Source organism: Anticarsia gemmatalis, chromosome 26 (assembly GCF_050436995.1).
Source record: "Anticarsia gemmatalis isolate Benzon Research Colony breed Stoneville strain chromosome 26, ilAntGemm2 primary, whole genome shotgun sequence".
Classification (NCBI taxonomy): Eukaryota; Metazoa; Arthropoda; class Insecta; order Lepidoptera; family Erebidae; genus Anticarsia; species Anticarsia gemmatalis.
In genome coordinates this window covers 6,930,889-6,951,001 of record NC_134770.1, presented here as the reverse complement: position 1 = coordinate 6,951,001, position 20,113 = coordinate 6,930,889, and the positions used below count along the sequence as shown (strand labels likewise).

The window sequence follows — 20,113 nt, the reverse complement described above, 5'->3', positions numbered from 1 at the left end:
CGTATACTGATATGAAATTGATTGCGATTGTATTAAACTTGACTACTTCAAGGCGACATCTGTATTTATTCAATTTCACAATAATCATTGTAAGTTAAAGGTCACAGCTGTTTCGTAGTAACTGTAGTGTCCTTCAAATATCTGTCTGTTTATAACTTCATTGAATGGATTAAACGTACAGCGTAATATTTTAAGTTGATACTTTAATTAATAGTATCTTGTATTTTACGCGTAGACCTATTGATTTCTAATGACGCAGATTTTTAGAACCTTATTCTTCACGTGTTATAGACAGGCGTGGTACGCCTCAACCTCTCGGCCGTAGACGTCTTTTTTCTATTCTAAGTGTACTTTATAAAAAAAGTGTTTATGTCTATTTAGTTTAAGTACTATCTATGTGTAGGTATGTGCTAGTTACATTATTTTTTGACGTTAACGAAATAAAACGAACCAATAAAAATACATAATTGAACATTTATTTTGAGAAAAATAATATTCACCATAAATACAGGTACAATTTCGACATAACATTATTTACAAAGCTCAATATGATTTATTAAATAAATACATTAAAATGCGCGCCAATTAAAATCAACGGCCATCTTGTTCTGTGTTGCCAGTTGGGGAAATAAAATTATCTGAATCTCACGAGGATTGTGTCGCCATTTTTGACTGAAAAATAGGCGAGATCTTTCATGACATTATCTAAACATATTTCAGCCCCTTGCATCTGGTCGTCAAGTAAATATAATATAGGACTTCCAGTGCGGCCAGCCTTGTTGAACAGTCTTTGCGCCAGTGTTACCAGTTTTTGTACAAGCATGGAAGACGGGAATTTCTTTTTCAAAGTTTTGCCGGTTTCGTCTCGCAGTATAATTTCTAGTAGTTGTGAGGTGAGCGTCATTGTTTTCGGTTGTTTTACGAGTAAGCTGTCTTCTGGGATGCCGTATTCTGTAATTTATAAAACAATGCATTAGCAAATACAATAAAAAACGTTTCAAAACAATAAAATCATATAAAACGAACAAATGTGCATTACATATTGAGCATTCATATGGGTGGGTAAGAAAATTCAGATTCAGGGAAGTTTTTTAGTAAGATAATGGAACAACACAGAGTTAAAAATGGGAAAATAGCTTGATTTTATGTATGTATGTGGAAAATACATTACGATAGATAAAGTCATCGTTAATGGAGAATATGTCAACTTCAAAACGGTTCTTCTTTTTTAATCCAGTTATTATGCCGTCAAAATGGAGCATAAATGGGATTCAAGTGAAATTTTCAATAATACGTACTGTTAATAAGTTGTGTAAATCTGCAGTGTTCGAGACAGAAGGCTCGCTGTAGCTGCATGTCTGTCTGCGCCAGCTTCCACTCGGCGCCGTAACGTTTCATGTAGTCGTACTCCGCGCCGCGACGCAGCTCACGCGTTATTGTCGACCCGTTCAGTTCCTGAAACACAAATCAATATATCATTATACTTTTAAAGACTGCATGTGGTCTAGCAGCACGGTAAAAGACTATTAAACATGAGATCTCTTTGTATTTTCGGGTCAGAGAGTGCTGCAGGATTTTTCAATGTCTTGTCGTAATAGTAGTTCGAAGTTTCATTACATGCCTGGTATATAGCAATAATGTCGCACCCGATTACAAGGGACTAACATAGTAAATGGCGGAACGTGGGTGTATTTCATACACCTCTGCCTAATCATTATAACAGGCATAATGATTATGCATTATGTATGCATGTTTTATGATATGTTACCTGTAGCGTGTCAATCTTGGCAATAATAAGTTGTGATCCCGTGTCGTAGTCCTCAGTGTTCTGTATAGGGTTCTTCAAGAAGTACAGCTTCCTCAACCGGTGCAGCTTGTTCAGTTCGCTCAGAGATCGCCACTGTAACAATACAATACAGTCAGTAATTACATTTCTGACATTATAACATCACTAATATGTTCATAACACAACAGTGTACCCACATTAGGAACTTTTGTCTTGTAAGCTGATACTTTGATACCCGTGAATGCCGAAATCAGGAATCCAGGAGAGATTGATTCAAAAAGTAGTGCCCTAGGCCTACTATTACGTAAGAAACTAAACAAGTGTACTCTGCATCACATCCCTTATTATTGGTACTTTTACAACATACAACTTTAAAGGCCTTTGAAGATGTTTTAATGACTGACAATAACAGTAATCTAGTTTTTAGCCATACTGACCACTAATATTTTACTGCCACCTATACCATAGATTTATTGGTTCTGTGTACTTTGTAGATTGTCATGCGCATTCAGTATAATGCGAAAGTAAGAAATATTTAAATAATAAACATGCAATACTCACATCATTAACCCTATTTCTATTCAAGAACAGCACTTCCAAATTCTCAAACACATCAACCTTCTCATTAGGATCATCGTTAAACCGTATTTCAGCAATCTGACAGTCGTTTAAGCTCAAAATCTTCAAGTTTTTCAGTAAACCGAGGTTCATGATTTCATACCAAGAGTCTAACGGGTTTCCATCCAGCCTTATAGTAGTCAACGTTCTCATAGTAACTGATGGTGGTATGATGGTTTTAATTCTGTTGTACGCTGCAATTATTTCTGATATTTTCGGCCATAGGTGTGAGAGGGAGAGAATGTCTGCCCATTCATAGTCACAGACAGAAATGTTGAGTTTCTCCAAGCTTGCAAAGTTGATTGATAGTTGGGTTAATGTTTCCTCTGGCATGTCGATTGCCATGCGGTTTTTGCTGGAAGATGAATAAAAGTAATTAATTATTACAGTGAAGAAGTAAGTATATAAAATACATTTATGATGCTATAAGAGTGCAAGAGTAGGGTCCAAAGTATAGTCTATTTTGGAACTGCGTTTCGCGACCGATCATCGAAATTCACGGTATAAATTATATAAAACGAATTATCTGGAATAAGTTAATAAGGAGAGTGGAAACCAAAAGTTTTTTATTAAAGGCATATCTACACCTACCATGCCTTTAAGCTATCCTAATCGAGATAACGTGTGATAAAACCAAATTACCACTTGTATGTCTTTTTGAAAAGGGCTAAAAAAAGGCTAAGACTATAACCCATTCCCTGCTGTCATAAGAAAATCGTTTATTTTTATGTATGTATGATTAAATGGATAAAAAACTGCATCAATACTAAACATTTTCATAGTTCCAACGCAGATAGGATACTCAACAAATGTAAACGAGTGTATATACCTGACATCGAGTTCCCTCAGGTCGGGCAACTGCGCCGACAGCTGTATGACCTCGCGCCAGTTGGAGAACAAGTTGCGCGACACGTCCAGGCTGCGGACGTTGGGGCACAGCCCCGCCACGTCGCCCGGCTTCGCCACGTTCTGGTCGTGCACGCACACTTCTAACAGCCGGTCGAATTTTCTGCAACATTTTGAGTTACAGATTTAAAACTTTCTATGAATACCATATCGTGTCTGTTAGGCATATACAGCTTAAGTCTTAGTGTAGAGCAGATTTTTGTGAACTTTGGTTTAGGAATAGTAAAGGAACATGGGGTCATGGCGAATTTTCTTGTCAAAAATCAATCCCTCGATCTGTATTTTATTTTATTCAAACTTCACTCGAATAGAGGCCCGTTGGTCAGCTATGTAGTATAAATATACATTATAGGTCATTCTCCTCTTAATAGAGTCATTAGCTTGACTTGACAAGGAAAAAGTATTGACATAATAAAATAAGTTTACATAAGGTCTTGTACTAAATAAAAAAAGATTTGTTCAATACTTATTGGATTATTTAAGTTACTGACGGCCTCTGAGGCGCTTGGGCTCTATGGGCAGTGTACGTGAATGCCGCGTAGCCGTCGCCAGTTTCATATCTGCCGAAAAGTTATTCCTGAGTTTCTCTGCTACGAAATTCTCAGGCCCTAAGAAGGGGAGTTAAGGTCGCAAACCAACGATGCCGATCCAACGATATTTACGAAGTATTGATAGTGACTTCTTGCCAATGTAGCGATACACTGTCGATCGGTATTACTATCGATTGAAGACCTTTATGCCTCGAAGACCACGTAAAATGCTTTCAGTCCAGTGCCTGCCCTCCTACTGGTTGTCTTGGAATAATGTCCCATTGGGTTATAAGAGGGTAAGGAGTGTACCTACTTGTCTGTTTTGCACACACTAGGTCATTAAAAACTACCTATTTACCTATACACAAACTCGGAATACCTAGTTGGCAGATTAAAAAAACAGTAGATGTATTTTTATAATGTAAATAATGAAAAACTCACTGTTTCTGATGTATTTTCTCGAAGCCCACCATCTCAATGAAGGGGGCTCCCATTTCTCTCTTCCACTCATTGATAACAGTCCTTCGGTGAGCAGCCACTGTCTCATCCTGAAATTATACAAATAAATCTATATTTCTGCTATTTCTTTGGATAAGTTAACTTAGATAGATTATTGGCAGAATTAACTAAACCAAAAATGGATTTATGTGTATATTACTAATACATACTGCTTGTCTTTTTTAAATGAAACATCAGTTTGAGAGAAAATCAATCTGTATTCTATAGGTTTGGAGGTCATATAGGCCAAAAACCTGACAAATTAAATATGAAAAAGGTACTTTCTGCTACAAATAATGTCATGTTATTGATCAACCAAATTGGACATTGCAGCAGGTACATAAAAACAAAACAACATTATACTCTTTTTGACTACTACTAAACCTACTAGACAGTTTTTAGATAAGTATCCACATGATAACAATCTTAGTTCAATCATTCATAGCAAATGGCATCATAATCTGTTTATAACTATGACAGTTAGTTCCCACTCCTATATCCTGCCATTGTTATGCCAAACTTTAATAATGTATACATTCATTTCACTACCTAGTTATAAGATACGTCATTTGTAGTTTTTTTTTTTCAGTAGATTTCTATAGAGACTGGTTGAATAGAAATCTGAAAAAATTGGATACATAAAACTTGTTCAAATATATGTTGTAAAAATAAGTCATGTGTTAATAGATTTTCTGTCAAAAATATATTTGAAAAATACTTTTATTATTTTTTGCTACAAAATATCACATATTTGTAGTAACATAGGTGCAAGTATTTTTTTTATAACAAGAATCTAAAAATCCACAGATACATTCAAATGATGATGCAAGCACAGAAAATCATAATGGAATATTAATTCTGTGTGACATTAACATTGGTTTATAAACAACAACATCACATAGGTACATTAATGTTGAGTTGTTTGCACAAATTTAAATTAGATGAATGACTCATACATTGTAAAAGTAAACATGAATCACTACAGTTTGATCAACTGAAGCTAGAATAGCAACATTCAGATCTAAAATGTAGTTTAACAACTTTTTGGCACAACTTTTTTCTTTGTTTTGTTGTTATCATACAAAAGAAAATAAGTGTGACTCATAACAAGTTAACTAACAGTATTTTACTAGACAAGAATTGATATAGAACCTCAAAATAAACCTTTTTAGCTTGAATAACAAGTAAATTAAACAATAAGAGGCCTTGACATGCTGAAACTCAACCAAAACAAGCAACAACACACTACACCCACACAAATACTAACTTATTCAACAAGACTTTTTAGTGTAGGTGGTATGACCTAATCTACCTTTACCACTATAGGACAATTTAAAAAAAATATTTTAAAAAGTTAAACTTGATCAACTTACTTCGCGATCTCCGTAATACTTCTGAATGGCTTCAGCGCAAGTCCTAAATGGACTAATTTTGTTCGGACGAATGAAAGAACCAGCACCAGGTTTTGACGTCTTAAAATACTGGACGTCATCCAAAGATCCATCATGCTTTCCTCTAGCAGGATCATCCCATTCCACTCCATACCAAACACCTTTATATCCTTGCACTTCACCAATATATTTCACCGTACCAAAATCGTCGTTACACTTTACGCGACTACCGATGTGAACTTGAATTTCGCTTTCGTCAGTACCATTGTGACTGTCCATGGTACCGTTGCAAAATTTTGGTATCAAGTTAACAGGCATTGCGCCCACCATTATTTTTGTGTTTTCGAAAAAGGAACTGTTTATCAAAAGAAAAACAGGCTGACTTCTTTTCCCGAAAACTGTTGTCAATCACTTGTCAAACTTATTGTACGTAGTAGGGTTGTCCTATGATATTTTAAACATAAAGTCGATTTCATTAAAATTAAATAACTAAATTCAAGTGTATTCAAGGGTGTCTAGATTAGCTTAGTGTTTACTGACCAGGATATCTTCTGTATTTTTTATTGATAAAAAAACTGCAACAAAGTATAACAGAACTTTTTGATTGAATTATAACGATGTTGCCATGCATAAAATATGTCATTGTTGTTGGATATGTGATAGTTTAGCTATTACTCAACAGATGGCGATGTGTACCTCATTTTGGAATAGTTGCTTGAAAGGTGATTGGCGGTCGACGGGAATAGTATATTATCCGCCCAAGTATGGTGGAAACACCGAATAAGGACGAAAAATGTAAATTTGCGTTCCGGAGCGCATACTGATCTTTAAAGCTGCCAGTTGGTCTATCAGAAAGCAGGCGCATAACGTTCGACGTGGAAGCTTTTGACGGAAGCTAAGTTAGTTTTATTGTGTGAATCGGACATTACTACACTAGGATTTGCAACCGCCCGGTTCAATGTTCCATTTATTTTCATTCGTTGTCTCGGTGCGGCGCTAGCGTCATCTCGCTCATAGTTTTCCGAAATCGGGAATCGGGACGTAAAAAGTGTTTTTTGACAAAAATGGCTACCGAAAGTGTCCCAGCCGTATACGCCAGTCGATAATACGGAAATGTCCGTTTGTGTCAGTGGAAATATGCAGTTTATAAGTGAACAATTGTTTCGTGCTGTGCAGTAGTGCATACGGATTGGTCACGACAAAGGATAAGAGCGTCAAAATGAGGTATGTACATCGAGTTCATCGTACCAGAGCTTTCGTTAGCAAAACAAATAAATAATTACAACGATCATCTTGCACGCGTCGATCTATTTACGTCCATATAGTATTTACTGCATCGTCGGGGTTCCTTTTTGTTCTCCGGGTGTTTTTTTCATAGATAGAGAACGTAAACACTGCACGGGCGTGCGGTGGTTACGGTTCATCGATTAGTTGATTACGATCATAATTACACACGTTTATGAATGACATCGTAATTAAAGGCTGTAAAAAAGTGTGCCTCAGTCATTCTTCGATGCATTTGTGTTAAAGATGAAGATATTTGTGGTTCATATTGATTTTTTCTTTGCATCGTGAAGGGTGACCCCACACGGTGTTGATGTAGTATTATTTTCTTTTTGGGTATTGCAATAGCGATTTAGTAATGACCTTGCGCAAGTTCAGAGGTAATTTGTTAAATTGGGGCACGTTCTGTACGTAGGGGATGACCATATGCGTAATGTTTCGGCGAAATGGGGTGTTTGGGACCCCCAGGAAGGGTGTCTCGGCTGCATATGACTAATAATACACACCCTAACGTTACAGCCGCGTAAAAATAAACTTAAATTCTTGAATGCAATAAGTTATTTCAGTAATTTGGTATGTTATCTTTATTTTAATCAGTTGATACTAAGAATTGTAATTGTTTCTATAGATAAACGTTTGTAACCTGTCGTAATTACGTAGTTCTTGAGTCACGTTATTGTAATGATTGATTGTGATTTGAAGCCCTTATCAGGGGACAATAGTGTCACAATTGTTTTGATGACATCATGAAAATTCAGTTAGCAAACAATAAGACGAAACTGCTAAACCCATTCAAGAAATTCCAGTTTTGTAGCCCATTCATTCTTATTTGCATAAAGTTTGAGTCACTTTATGGAAAAAATATATAAGTGATTCATATAAATTTATTCTAAATCTGTTATCATTTACCTGTTGTACAAAAGTTACAATTCTTAGAAATGTTATTTATTTACCTACTTAGTTGTAAAAGCTCTATTATTTATTATCAGTCATTAACAATTACTAAAACAATAATAAGTACATATTTATTTACTATCATCTATCTAATTAGTTAATGATGTTTTATCAAAGAAACAAACAATGTGTTACATGATAAATAAAACATAATCAATTAAATATATAATTGATTGATTTAAATTTTAATAATAGAGGAAATAGTCTTTTATCAAACCATTATTGGTCCATAGAAAATATTTAGTTACACATTTATTTAAATCAGAGTGGTTTATTATCATCTCAATTTATAAAAAAATCACAGGAAAACAGTTAAGTTTGGTAATATGTTTATTGCTTAAAAACTAAGGCAGTTTAATTGGGAAACTAGATATTTTAAAGTTTTTGATAGTGCATAGTTTGTCAACATGCAATTGGCTTTTACTAGACTTAGCCATTCAATTATAAGTGGAATTTCAAAGCATGAAACAATCATTAATACAGCATGGGCAATATTCTCTTATTACATGAAACAGAACCAAAAAATCAACACCCTTAATAGAAAATTAAATCCAGGATTCATGTTCGCATAAAAGTCTGTTATCATATTATTATCTAAGTCTACTAGACCATTTTCTATACCACTAGATCCATCTCCTGAAAAAGAAGTCCGCGATGCATTTAACCAAAGTAAAAATAGTTACTGTAAGTTGTTTACCAACTCTGTAAAACAGAATCCATGCATAAAAATATCATTACACACTGGCTGTAATGCAACCAATTTTTTAAATTGAACCGGCCATATTTGATTAAAAGTTTTCATAATAACTTGCATTGCCAACCTTGGCCCCAATAGTTTCATTAATATTGTACATAATGGATTGTATACTTTATATATTAGTATGACAATTTTCAAGCTAACTCATGCAATATTTTAGATGACTCATCCCTCGGTTAGCTTGAGTGTGAGTGAGTAATCAAGTTATTCTCAAATGCCAAATAAAGTAATGTAAAGTTAACGGTTAGTTTGTGGTTTACTTATTTGTTAATATAGGCTTTAGTGATATTTAGGATGTTTGTGACTATAGTATGTAAAAGAAATGAGTTAGTATTGATGTAATGCGATAATAGAAAGATATATTTAAGATCTACTTATACTAAATAGACTTATTAATGACTTCTATTTCAGTACCAGTCTAGAATCATAAAAAATTCTAATGAGGCTTTGACTTAATTCATGTATGCATCCTGAATGCATTATTTATTGTATCCTCGCAATTGAATAGCAAATCAATTGTTCTGAACATACAATAATACAATAATACTGTCCTTTTCCTATAGATTAAATGAAAGTGTACATTCTTATATAGGACCCATTTACAGTTAAATAAGGTGTAAAAGATGCAATAGTTAAACAGAGTTTAATACCAAAAACACACCTAGATTACCTACCCCCGGTTTCTAGGTGCTTTTCTAGGTCATTTTCTGGGTGCTTTTAAGCTCATAAAATATGACAGTTTGAATAGATAAACTACCGCTAAATGTGCCTCAGATATCTAGCACTTGTCATATAAAATATCTTTTACCATACCTACCAATCTAGGTAATTAATTTAAAAACTAGTACCAAATATGACAAACAAGTAAACCCTAGAGTCATGTATTTAATTATTGCAAAACAATTGTGTTTAAATGGCCGCTCCCACCTGTCATATGTCCATCCTTTAACTGGTTCTGTTCAAGGTAGTTCACAGTTATATTCATATTAATTTGTATTCTGTTCTGTTGAAATAATTGATGGACATTATTTATTATGGCTGTAGTTATTTCGTCATTTTTGTAACATGTTTTCTTTATATGAAAGTCTCTGATCATCAGTGGTGAATCTTTAGCTTAAACTTTTGAATGATATGAGCTTTACCTGAGTACCTATTGTGTTATCATCATCATGTCAACTAAAACTCATCAATTGCTGAATATAGCATTGTACATCCCTACCCCATAGAATTCCCATATGTCTGATCATAAATTCCCTGATTATACTCATTCTTTTGAAACTTATTGATAACCAGGTTTATTCAGTCTGTTTTGTGTGGAGCTTCCAACTTCATAAAAATAATCTCAGGTGTTTTGGCACGCTAAACTAGATAAGAAATGCCTGCTAAACCATTTCAGCAGTAGAATGCACTTTATTCAGCAAAGTGCATTCATGACTATTCTGGCCATTCCTTTTTAACTCTTTTGATATAATCTTCCTAGAAATATATGCTGTTATGCACCATGAGAACTAAATGTTTGTAAAGTTACATAGGCAGTCAGAATAGCTAAAGACTATGATTGAGCAATGTCAGGCCAGTTCCTGTGACTCCATACATGTGGCAGTTATATCCTGCCGTACATAACTCACATTCATATTTTACACTCGACCAACCGTCTCGCCCACGCGGCGTTTTTAACTCAAAAACGTATGGTACACATATAAGTACTATAGTATGAAGTAGTTATGAGTTTATGCTCTTCTTAAAATTGCATTTATAAATGTCCAAAGTTTTTTAGCGTTTGATGAAGTGATTTCTCGTTTTGGTACTTTAACGCACTTGTATTACGATTTATGAGATTGATACATTATTTTATTATGTCGTTAATATTGCAAGGTTTAAGTTAAATGTGCAATAGGTTTACAGTCAGAAATTGAGTCGCGTTTATTATCATTATAGGGGTAAAGAAAACGCCACTTTTTGTTTGATTATAACAGCAGTTTTTAGGAAGATAATAATTAAAACAAGAGATATGGAAGACAGTGTGATGGAGACGTAACAACGCAGTCCTTGGTTCTTTCTATAAGCTAGAATTAAATAGCAAAACTAAAGCTTATAGATATTGCTTGTTCATACACAAATCATATCAATGTCTTGCAAAAAGGTCCGATGCATAGTGACAGGATTGTATGACAAGATGTGTGGATGTGAATGATGAATGCCTCCGTGGCACGGTGGTTTAAGTCACCTCGCCGGGAGGTCGTGGGTTCGATTCCCACATGGGACTATTATTTGTGCGATACAGAAATAATTGTTTCGAGTGTGGTTGTGCTTCGTGTCCGTTGTTTGTATGTTTGTAAGGTAAAAATGAGGCTAAGGAAGTTTGTAAGGGTCGTACCAAGTTGCGTTCTCTTGTCATTTTCTACCCCTATGGGAAAATGTCTTGATTTTATGTATGTATGTAACTAAATTTCTACTCCTATGGGCAAAAGGGCGTGATTTTATGTATGTATTATGTATCTAAAGCTTTTATTACTGTACGCTAGAACAAAACAAAGTGTATCTATAAACAATACTTCACATATAAGACACACTGATTACTTATCAAAAACGTGCGTAGCCGAAGGCATCGTGTTCAAGGCCCTTAGGGTTTATGAGCTATAGATCTGCCTCGCTATTTCACTCGTGTTTACGATGATTACTCCACTTTGGGTTATAGCGTGATGTTAGATAGATTACAGCCTTCTTAATAAACGTGGCTATCATATGCCAAAAGATTTTTTCAAATCCGACTTTTAGTTTTATAGATAGACGAGTTCGAAATCTAACTGGTAGTGTGTTATAGTCCGAAAATTTTAGTAGAGATCCTTATGTCCGTATACCCAGCAGGGCCCTTCGTCTGATTCGATTGAATACTAAAGTTTCACTTAGGTAATATTTTATACCTTCCGAATAGTGTAAGTAAAATAATTGTACCTCAACAGTTATGCGAGAAAATTGAATTAATTTCCAGCAGGGCCCTCCGTGGTTTGAAGGTCTTCAGACCTGTAGTGTATGTGCCTGTATAGCGGTGCATTAGTACCTTTAGATTATCTTCGTTTTCTTGAAAAAAAGTTATTAGTTTATAAGAAATATACCTACAAAATGTTTATAATGCCAGCAGGGCCCTTTTTTGTTTTGGGGGTTTCAGTCCAAACAATCATATTTCCTAGCAGCATTCTATTTGTACTTTTCAAAAAACTTATCGCTTAATTCAAATAATGAATAATAATAAGTAAATAAATCAGATAAAAAAAATCTAAAAAAATAAAATTACTCTGATATCTAAAGATGGCTATACTTATTATTTGATTATTTATGTGATGCGACCAATGAAATAAAAATCAGTTTGTATGTTATACTAGCTGTTGCCAGCGACTCCACCCGCGTGGTCAAATGAATGAGAGGTTTTACCGCGGTAAAAAGTAGCCTATGTCACTCTCCAGTCTCATAAATCTCCAAAATCATAATTACCATAACATCGCATATACTTATTGTTGTATTATTTATGTGATGCAAGCAATTAAATAAAAATCAGTTCGTATGTTATATCAGGTACGTATATTAATATCTTCGAAAAAAGTACCTACATAGTTCATAGTTTCTTTTAATAGATAAATAAACTGCTTTAACCGTCATACGTTTGTTAAGTTGCCGCACAATGTCACTATAAACTACGTCACTGGGTGGCGGTAATGAATTTTTAAATTTGTCTTCAAACTGTTCAATCACTATTTTTTGTTCGATGAAACTAACTGCTGCTCTTTTACCTCTTTTCACAGGTATTTTTTTCACTAGCTTCTTTCTTCTAACCATTTTTATCACAAATAAGTTCTAAATGACAATACGTAATCTCACAAATGAAACTCTGTAACTGATGTGCGACATCCATACACTACGGTATCGGCAAATTTTATCATCTACCCTCAATTTTTTATATTATTCAATTCTATATGTTTTTCGAAGATATTCAACTACGTACCTGCCTAAACCTTACTAATATTATAAATGCGAAAGTGTGTTTGTTAGTTTGTTTATGTATTATGTAGCGATGTTATGGTAATTATGATTTTTTTTATAGATAGATAGTTAGGAGACTGGAGAGCGACATAGGCTACTTTTTACCGCGGTAAAACCTCTCATTCATTTGACCACGCGGGTGGAGTCGCTGGCAACAGCTAGTATAACATACAAACTGATTTTTATTTCATTGGTCGCATCACATAAATAATCAAATAATAAGTATAGCCATCTTTAGATATCAGAGTAATTTTATTTTTTTAGATTTTTTTTATCTGATTTATTTACTTATTATTATTCATTATTTGAATTAAGCGATAAGTTTTTTGAAAAGTACAAATAGAATGCTGCTAGGAAATATGATTGTTTGGACTGAAACCCCCAAAACAAAAAAGGGCCCTGCTGGCATTATAAACATTTTGTAGGTATATTTCTTATAAACTAATAACTTTTTTTCAAGAAAACGAAGATAATCTAAAGGTACTAATGCACCGCTATACAGGCACATACACTACAGGTCTGAAGACCTTCAAACCACGGAGGGCCCTGCTGGAAATTAATTCAATTTTCTCGCATAACTGTTGAGGTACAATTATTTTACTTACACTATTCGGAAGGTATAAAATATTACCTAAGTGAAACTTTAGTATTCAATCGAATCAGACGAAGGGCCCTGCTGGGTATACGGACATGAGATCCTTGGCGTACACAATATATCTAGATTACATAAAATCGCTATATCTAACGTGCCTTCATAAATTTTGTGTTCTGTTATAAGTTGTATAGATCATCATTAAGTCATGTCAAAGGCTTTTCGCTTGAACAACAACACTAGGTTGACCACTAACCATACGACAAAAAGTTATTGTAAGTTATTGCCTGCTTTTTAGAACTAAAAATGGACCCTTAGGATCACATAATAGGTGATGTAACTGCTTCTCTGATCAAAATCAAATCATTTACATATTTATTTAAGTCAAATACTGACACTTATGATAGTGAATGATACAGAGAGTGAATTTACCGCCAGTTCGGAAGGTAGGGCCAATGAGAAGCTGGCAACAAACTCCTGGCCACTCTTTTTAATCTTCACCACTAACCATACGATGAAGTAAAGTAAGTACCAAAACGCATAAAATGCCGAAATTACATGACATAACTCGTACTTCCACAACGGACGGACACAATTAACTCCAATTAATATTATTTTACATAGTTTGCTGACTGCTCTGTGAAGGACTTTTGACAACATTTTTGGGAACATAAACAAATGGACAAATTTATATTATTATGACAGTTGTGTAGTGCTGTTTTGTTGTGGTTATAGTGTGTTACAATGATGAAGTGTAAAGTGAGGTTTTTAGTTCGGTAAAGTACCTATCTATTTTTTATTTATTCAGTCGTCGTATTGTGATTGAAAAATACTGGTTAGAAGTTCATTTTACCTTGAATTGTTTGATGTTTTGGCGCGGAAAATGTGAAGTTCAAAAATTAGGTTTATTACAGAGTTAGCGTGTTATTGCTTTGTTTTGATATTGGTGCTTCTAGAATAACATAATAATGTTTTTTTCTTACCTACGTAGCAAATACGAAGCAAGGATACCGCCATTGACTGATCAAGGATTTAAATTTTCACGAGCCTTGCTATTTTTTTATTTATTTCTCTCATCATTTTCAATAATTGTGCCCAATTAGACGTATTCGCGTCTGTCTATCCATCTTACTCTAATTGATCCTATATATCATACATAGGATGAAAAAGGACATTTGAATTATCTAAAAAAACGTATTTCTGTGTCAGAACAGTTCTCTTGAGTACCTTTAATTACTAAACCAAGAAGTCTTTACCTTACACACGCAGCTCACCTGTGGTTTTGTGGTTCCTGCTCCGAAGTGGTACAGTTTGATTGAGCTAATCTTTAGGCTCTCGACGAAGTGAAACCGCATAACCGTTAGGCGAAGTTAAGGATTGCGGGCTTTTCGGTTATTTCTCGTACCGTGTAAGACTTTCATTTTAAATGCGGAGTAGCTTTGCTTGGAAGTCGTGTACGAAAGCTCTCTTAATATTAGTAACGTAAGTAAGAAGTGTAAGTAGGCTTGCATACCTAAAATTCGTTTATTGAAGGCATGCAAAGACCCGCACTTGGCCATTGATGTAGACTCAAGGCCTAACCCCTTCCTCGTTTTGAAGGAGACCCTTGTCCAGCAGTGGGACATTAATGGGTTTAAAGATAAATGAAAATGTAGTGAAAAGAAAAAACGGATAGAACTATAAAGTTATTCGTTTGTAATATTAGACCAGTCTAATGGTCCAATAACTAACCAAGCTTCCGGCTACCATTAGTAATGTACCGGAATTTGTAAAATAGCACTTAGCCTGACCTCGGAATCTAGCTTCAAATCTCTGTTCCGATTCACTTAACAATCACACATTTATAAACACCACACTGACGTACTAATCAATCAATGCGACCAATCAATCGTGTAAATCATAAACCGCTCTATATACTTTCGTTAAAAAAAATGTAAATAGAAGCAGTGGGAGCGGGTTCAAGGAAGTGCCATTCATTCATGATGTTGTGCGTAGCGTGTACTGAGAAAAACGCGAGTTTGTGACTAATTGATAGGTCACGAGTGTAATTGGTGTGATGCAGTATACAATTGAAAGATCACTTGCTTTATTACTCACCGTTTAATTATATAAATCTGTGTTTAATGCGTTTGTGATTCTTTGTGTAGCTGTTTCTTTGATTATTGTGAGGATAACCTGCGCTATTTTTATATAATAAAATCCCGTCTTTTCAACATAGGGCCGCGATACTAAGAAACTCCACTTTTTAAACCCCAGTGTCATCTGGTGTCACTTGTAAAATAAATAAATCGGTTAGCTTTTCAGGTGGAAATTAGGCAGTTGCTTTCATACATTTACCGGTCACTTTAATGTGTCGGATAGGTTTTTCTACACTTATCCATGAACCATAAAACAGGTGCTAAGTTTTTCTAATGTCCGGAATGTATTTTGGATGGGTTAAAGACGGCTGTCCTAACTGAAAAACGGGATTGATTTTCAACGCACCGTTTAAAACATGAAGACACATTTTTTTTTACACGAACTACACTTAATTACCTATCTAAACGGTCACCTATTTCAAGTTCCATGATGTATAGTAAACAAACCAGTCAGTGCAACTGGCTTCACTTATCCTACCTGCCTACGTACCAGCTCTAGTAAGTGCTGACAATTTAAACTGTGTCACATTTACATTTACACTTTTTACTTGTCTGTAAGGAAGGAGTTGTTTTTGCGTACCTATCTTTGTTTTAAAGATGGTTCAGGCATAAGGAGTGAATAATTTCTTTCGCGCAAAGGTAATGAATAATCGGTACGAAGAATATGCAAGTTAATGATGGGTTCTTCATAAGACGTTGTGAATATCTGGAAATAATTCCTTCTTTGCCATATGGCGAAGTCAGTTCTGGTAGTCATAGATTAGAATGACAACTGAAACGTTGTTTGCGCAAGGGCATACCTAGTTCACCAACTCATCTCGTTGATTTGCTTGGTATCTCTACAGTGCCTAAGCGAAAGTCACTTGCATAATGCATTAGTGATTGTTTTAGTAAATGAGCAATTAAATGCAAATACCTTTGTACCAGACAGGGAAAATACACAATATTACCGTTTTAGTAGCAGTTAATGAGGTCGAACATTATTATCCGAGCTATAATTGTAGTACTAGGAATATGGGACAATCAATTATCCAGATATTTAAATAAACTTTTCCGTAATACCTACCTGATTAATACCAGGTACGTAATATTGCATGTACTCCGTGTCGCAATGGTTAAGTTTGTCGCCACGCCAATACCATTGCGTTAAAAGTTTACCATTGCGTTTCGATTCCAATATTTGTGCGACCCACAAATAGTTGTTTCGAGTCTAGTTTTTGTTTTTGTGTCCATTGTTTGTATGTTTGTAAAAGTCGTCGCAAAACAGCAGTAGTTCTTAATGCGAGAGATGATTTTTATAAAGAGAGAAAAGAAACTGCTTACGTTGATATTTTTGTAAAGAAAACACATTGCCTTCTGCGGTGTATATGTATTTTTAGTCCTGCAAAAGATCGCTGAACCTATGTTCAGCTATACAGGAGTAAAGGCGTTACAGACAGACACACATCCATATTTGTTATACTAGTTAGTATTGATTGTCGAGTCACACTTCTAGTAAAATGTCGTCATTACTCATAGAAGGGCTATTACTTTTTATATGTCAAGGTTAAAAATGAACTTAAACGGTTTCTAATTAACGTTTTATTAGTCAATTTCCAATATTGTCACATGACAGGTATAGCACAAGTCTAAGTAACAAAAATTTAGATTACTAGTGGGATTTTTTTTTTATTTATTTACATAGCAAAAAAATGATGATGAAGATGATTTTTTTGCGATGTTACAGCCTTTTGCTGCTTAGTAAGGTCTCGATTTTTTAATTAAACCTTACCTTTGTTGGAAACCTGGAGTGGATACTACTTACAGATTTCGCACAGATCCTCTGCTGAATTTGAATCATTTATTATTTTCCTTCTAGTCACTTATCTCCTAACACCTATTGTCTACCACATAAATCTGCACAAATTAACACTACCCTAAAAAATAACCCCGGCTTTAAATCCATGCCAAGCCATAACGAGGCTGTGACATAATGAATTGCAAAAAAAATCCTCCCCAGCCCTTGACTGCGGTTTCAAAAGTTAACTGAAAAACTTGCCTGACGTTTCATTTGCATGGAATTTTCACGTGCTTATATTTTTTGTAACTGGGCTACGTAGTTTCGAAACTAAGTTATAAGCTTTTCACGCCACTCGACTTTCCGAGCTGTCGTGTCAGTGGAATATCCAGCTCAAGTGCTGTTTGTACAGCAATACGGTTTTGTTTTGAGTTAATTGTGTTTTGTACAAATAAAAAAATATAGAGACTAAGATAATCTATTTGTATTTATATGAATGAAAGTGTATAATAATATGAGTTTGTAATTAATGTAGCCGTTGATCCCGTCCTTGGTCTTAAACAATATGCGTTATGGAAAACGTTTTTTAAATGTAAGATATTTACGTAGTTTTATGAATAAGTATGCTATCCTTGATCTTGTCACTAGTTAAAAATAATATTTAATTAGTGATTGAAGAGGGAAGGTCAGGCTTTCCATCCGTGGCACGGTATGGACTGTTGTTAGTAGTTAGTATACCGTATTTGATTGTTCTTTTACTGCCTATTGCCTAAACAGTTATCTAAAGTCTCAATTTGCTACGACACTCCTAACTTAAACTACTGTCTTAATTTCATCATTACCACAGACCCACGGTACAACGAAATCTCGTTAACGATCTATTAGTACCAATACAAGTTATTACATTTAGTTATATTATAATGAGGAATACGTGAGTGAATCATATCTCGTCTCGATCGATGATGGATGAAGATGATGCTGATTGTTGCGATAGACAATATTAAATGTGGTGGTATATAGAACAGATTTCATGTATGTATGTGTGTATGTATGTATGTATATATGGATGTAAACATGTTACCTATGCATATTGTATGCAACAGGACTCTGAATGAGAGAATTATGCTATAGATTTATTATAAGAATGGCGCATTGAAAGATTTATCATTATGTATGTGGGTTAATTTCGAGATATAATATTATGACCTAAGGTAGGTATTTTAATCAGGGATAAGTAACGTTTGTTATGAAACCCAAGAGTTCCATGGAACAGGAATGGTTGATGTGAATGGGAGGTGGTTTTTACCCAACAGTGAGTAGAGGAAAGCTGTGAATAATAAAGATTTATATTGGTGAAAAGATACCTACCTAGAATCAGTTTAGCAGCTCCGGATTTTTTTTCCTTCAAGTTCTTCCACTTGTCTATAGCATCAGCTATTTTTTGCCAATAATCCAAATAGGTGTCCTAGTCGGCACGCTAACATATTCTTAGCCTACCACGATGTGGTTTTCCGTAGATTACCCCTGAACAAGATATTGCTGCATAGTGTGACACTAAAATGGATGTAAGGTTTGTATTTACCGTATTACCCAAATAAATTGAATCGTATTTAAGTGTATAAGCTGAAGGGTTAGTAAATTCAGGGATTATGGATAACAAAGATGACGTCACTCAAATCTATATTGTCAGTCGTAAACAGATGATTCAGAGGCAGGTGTACGTATATTATTAGTAGCAGATACGTTATAATCGATAATAATAACACACCATGTAATATAGAGAACTATACCATTTATAACATAGGTAAATACTAAGGCAACATCATGGGTAGACCATTTATCGAGGAAGACTTAAGGCTATATAACGTCACGTTGCAACTATTCGGAGCGGAGTAGCAACGAAAAATGTTACAAAAACGGGGAAAATTATGACCCATTCTCTCTTATGTGACGCAAGCGAAATTGCGCGGGTCAGCTAGTATACACTATCGCGGAGACCACAGGGACAGTCCTTTCTTTTTATTCTTCCTACCTATCAGTTAGGTAGGAAACCCCGTAACGGACGTACGAATTCGTAGTAATAGTCTTGATAAGTAAACCTCATAGCAAACAATAACTATGAGCAGCTTGTTCTAACTATTGCGACTCGACTGGATCGATTCTGTATCGCGTTTTAGCTTCCATTCGATTGCAATGTCAACATTGAGTTTAAACGTTGTCATTGATGTTCAAGGGTTTTAAAGCTCTTACTTACATAGTATAGATAGTCTATTTTAATACTTGACAGTCTGTTTTCAATTGGTAGGATTAGAATCATTGTACCACGGTAGGTCAGTTCTATTTCGTAAACTTCGGAAGTAAAGTCCTAGGTTTGGGCTTTGACACTATGTTTACCATAAACATTATAACATAAAATGAGATGATATTACAGATTTTAGGGGTAATAATTCTAGTTTCTACAAGAAAAAGTTTTTTTGTGGTGACGTTTCCGCCCCCAACTGTTTTGAAGAATTAACGAGAGTAGTTGGCAGACTTCAGGATGAATTTCCTTGCATCTATGGGATTGTTTTATAGTGCCTTCCCTTGGTGCCTACTATCAACAAGTTTATCACCACTTTATTTAGTTTTTTAATGTAAGTACTAATTAAGTCAACCACCAGTTGACCTATTCTTTTACGCCCCAGAACCACACGTCAAAATAACCTACACAATTTTATTTACAAACTACAAAGCGATCGATCTTTAACGATACTAAAAAAGAATGTTGCAACCATCTCCCCGTCTCGTGAGCTATTACCTTCCGCTGCTCCACTTACAACGCAATGTACGACATTACCAGTAACG

At 34.8% G+C, this 20,113-nt stretch overlaps 1 protein-coding gene across 1 annotated transcript; it reads right to left on the bottom strand.

The window, feature by feature from the left end:
- Positions 1 to 454: 454 nt before the first annotated feature.
- Tbce (Tubulin-binding cofactor E) lies at positions 455 to 6,155 on the bottom strand. The gene is made up of 7 exons (XM_076131672.1): positions 5,712 to 6,155; positions 4,282 to 4,388; positions 3,234 to 3,413; positions 2,348 to 2,759; positions 1,769 to 1,900; positions 1,299 to 1,455; positions 455 to 951 (listed from the first exon to the last, which is right to left on the bottom strand). The coding sequence occupies exons 1-7, from the start codon at positions 6,057 to 6,059 to the stop codon at positions 635 to 637; spliced, it is 1,653 nt and encodes a 550-aa protein (XP_075987787.1). The 5' UTR covers positions 6,060 to 6,155; the 3' UTR covers positions 455 to 634.
- Positions 6,156 to 20,113: the final 13,958 nt, after the last annotated feature.

Bases quoted from the DNA above. Each gene is read 5' to 3' on its own strand.
- Tbce (XM_076131672.1), bottom strand. From the start codon at position 6,059: ATGGTGGGCGCAATGCCTGTTAACTTGATACCAAAATTTTGCAACGGT. The intron at 4,389-5,711 runs GTAAGTTGATCA...GTATAATTTCAG, and splicing joins AGTATTACGGAGATCGCGAA to GATGAGACAGTGGCTGCTCA. The intron at 2,760-3,233 runs GTATATACACTC...TTCATCTTCCAG, and splicing joins CTGAGGGAACTCGATGTCAG to CAAAAACCGCATGGCAATCG.